Source organism: Oryzias melastigma, linkage group LG13 (assembly GCF_002922805.2).
Source record: "Oryzias melastigma strain HK-1 linkage group LG13, ASM292280v2, whole genome shotgun sequence".
Taxonomy (NCBI): domain Eukaryota; kingdom Metazoa; phylum Chordata; class Actinopteri; order Beloniformes; family Adrianichthyidae; genus Oryzias; species Oryzias melastigma.
The window spans coordinates 4,049,913-4,051,135 of record NC_050524.1 but is presented as its reverse complement, the minus strand read 5'-3'; the positions used below and the strand labels follow the sequence as shown (position 1 = coordinate 4,051,135).

The window sequence follows — 1,223 nt, the reverse complement described above, 5'->3', positions numbered from 1 at the left end:
AAAGATTAACCTGTTTCTGTCTCCAGAAATGTGGAATTTGTTTAGTTGAGGGCCGTGTCACACAGTCGCTAGGTACATTTTTAAGTATAGGACAAATAAAAATAGGTCAAACGTGAATACATCAGGAAGAAGTAGGAAAAATTTGGGTCTTTTATGTTAAATTTGTACAGATTTATCACAAATGAACCATGTTTAAACCACGCAACGAACTCGCAAACTCGTGCTTCATTGAATTTCTTTACTTTGACACACATTTCGTCAGCACCACGGACAGCACCCGCCGCGGCCCTCGCAACGCTTTGTTTTAATCAAATCTTTATTAATATATTCATAAAAATGAAACAGTAGGTCCGGACCAACTCTGAGTCAGCTGCTAGGTGCTAGCTCACCCGGCGTGCTGCCTTAGCTAGCACCTAGCGGCTGATCCCCTCCCCTGCTGTCGGTAGGGAGATCCCCCACCTGCGACCAACCTTCTGCACAACACCAGACACCACCCCCCCAAGATACCCTCACTCGGTATAAACTGCTGGAGGAGTAAAAGATCAGCCGTTTTTATACACCCATCACACACTACGTGAACGTTTAGATTATTGTGCTGTTTATATTTAATTAATTAGTGATTTGTCAATCACGTAATTGTAACATAATTTACATGATATGATAGTTATGCGTTAAAAGTCCGTTGGACATACGTGGAGTGATCATGGACAGCCACAAATTTCAATATGCAAAAATTGTGTAAGATTTACACAATAATTGCACATAAACATCTGCGCACATCGACAATCGCACATATAAATGACAAATCTCACGCTTGTATCACGAAATAGACTGAAAATTACAGACGTGGATGATGCGGAAAGTGTGCCTAGCGTCAGTGTGACACGACCCTTAGTGCAGTTTTACTGTTTACAAAGTTTTTCCTAAGCTACCTTTCGGCTGCATTTTTTTAACTTTGGAAATATTTTGGGGGAGGGGCAATGAAACTTTTGCTTAGTTTTGATGGGGGAGGGGCAATGAAACTTTTGCTTAGTCTCAGTGGGGGAGGGGTAATGAAGGTTTTGGTGAGTTTCAGAGGGGGAGGGGTGATCTGGATCTGCTGGACATTATCCTCACTTTGTTCTGATGTTTCTGGACAGGAATGGGAGGAGAGGAGACGACAGAACATCGAGAAGATGAACGAGGAAATGGAGCGGATAGCGGAGTACGAGCGCGGCCAGCGG

The 1,223-nt window shown here is 43.2% G+C and overlaps 1 protein-coding gene across 1 annotated transcript in view; it reads left to right on the top strand.

The window, feature by feature from the left end:
- The window catches only part of ccdc9 (coiled-coil domain containing 9), a gene marked incomplete in the record, with an annotated part of 19,141 nt that overhangs the window by 6,684 nt on the left and 11,234 nt on the right, over positions 1 to 1,223 (top strand). Inside the window, 1 exon segment of the mRNA XM_024277628.2 lies at positions 1,140 to 1,223. Coding sequence (XP_024133396.1) covers positions 1,140 to 1,223 — 84 coding nt within the window.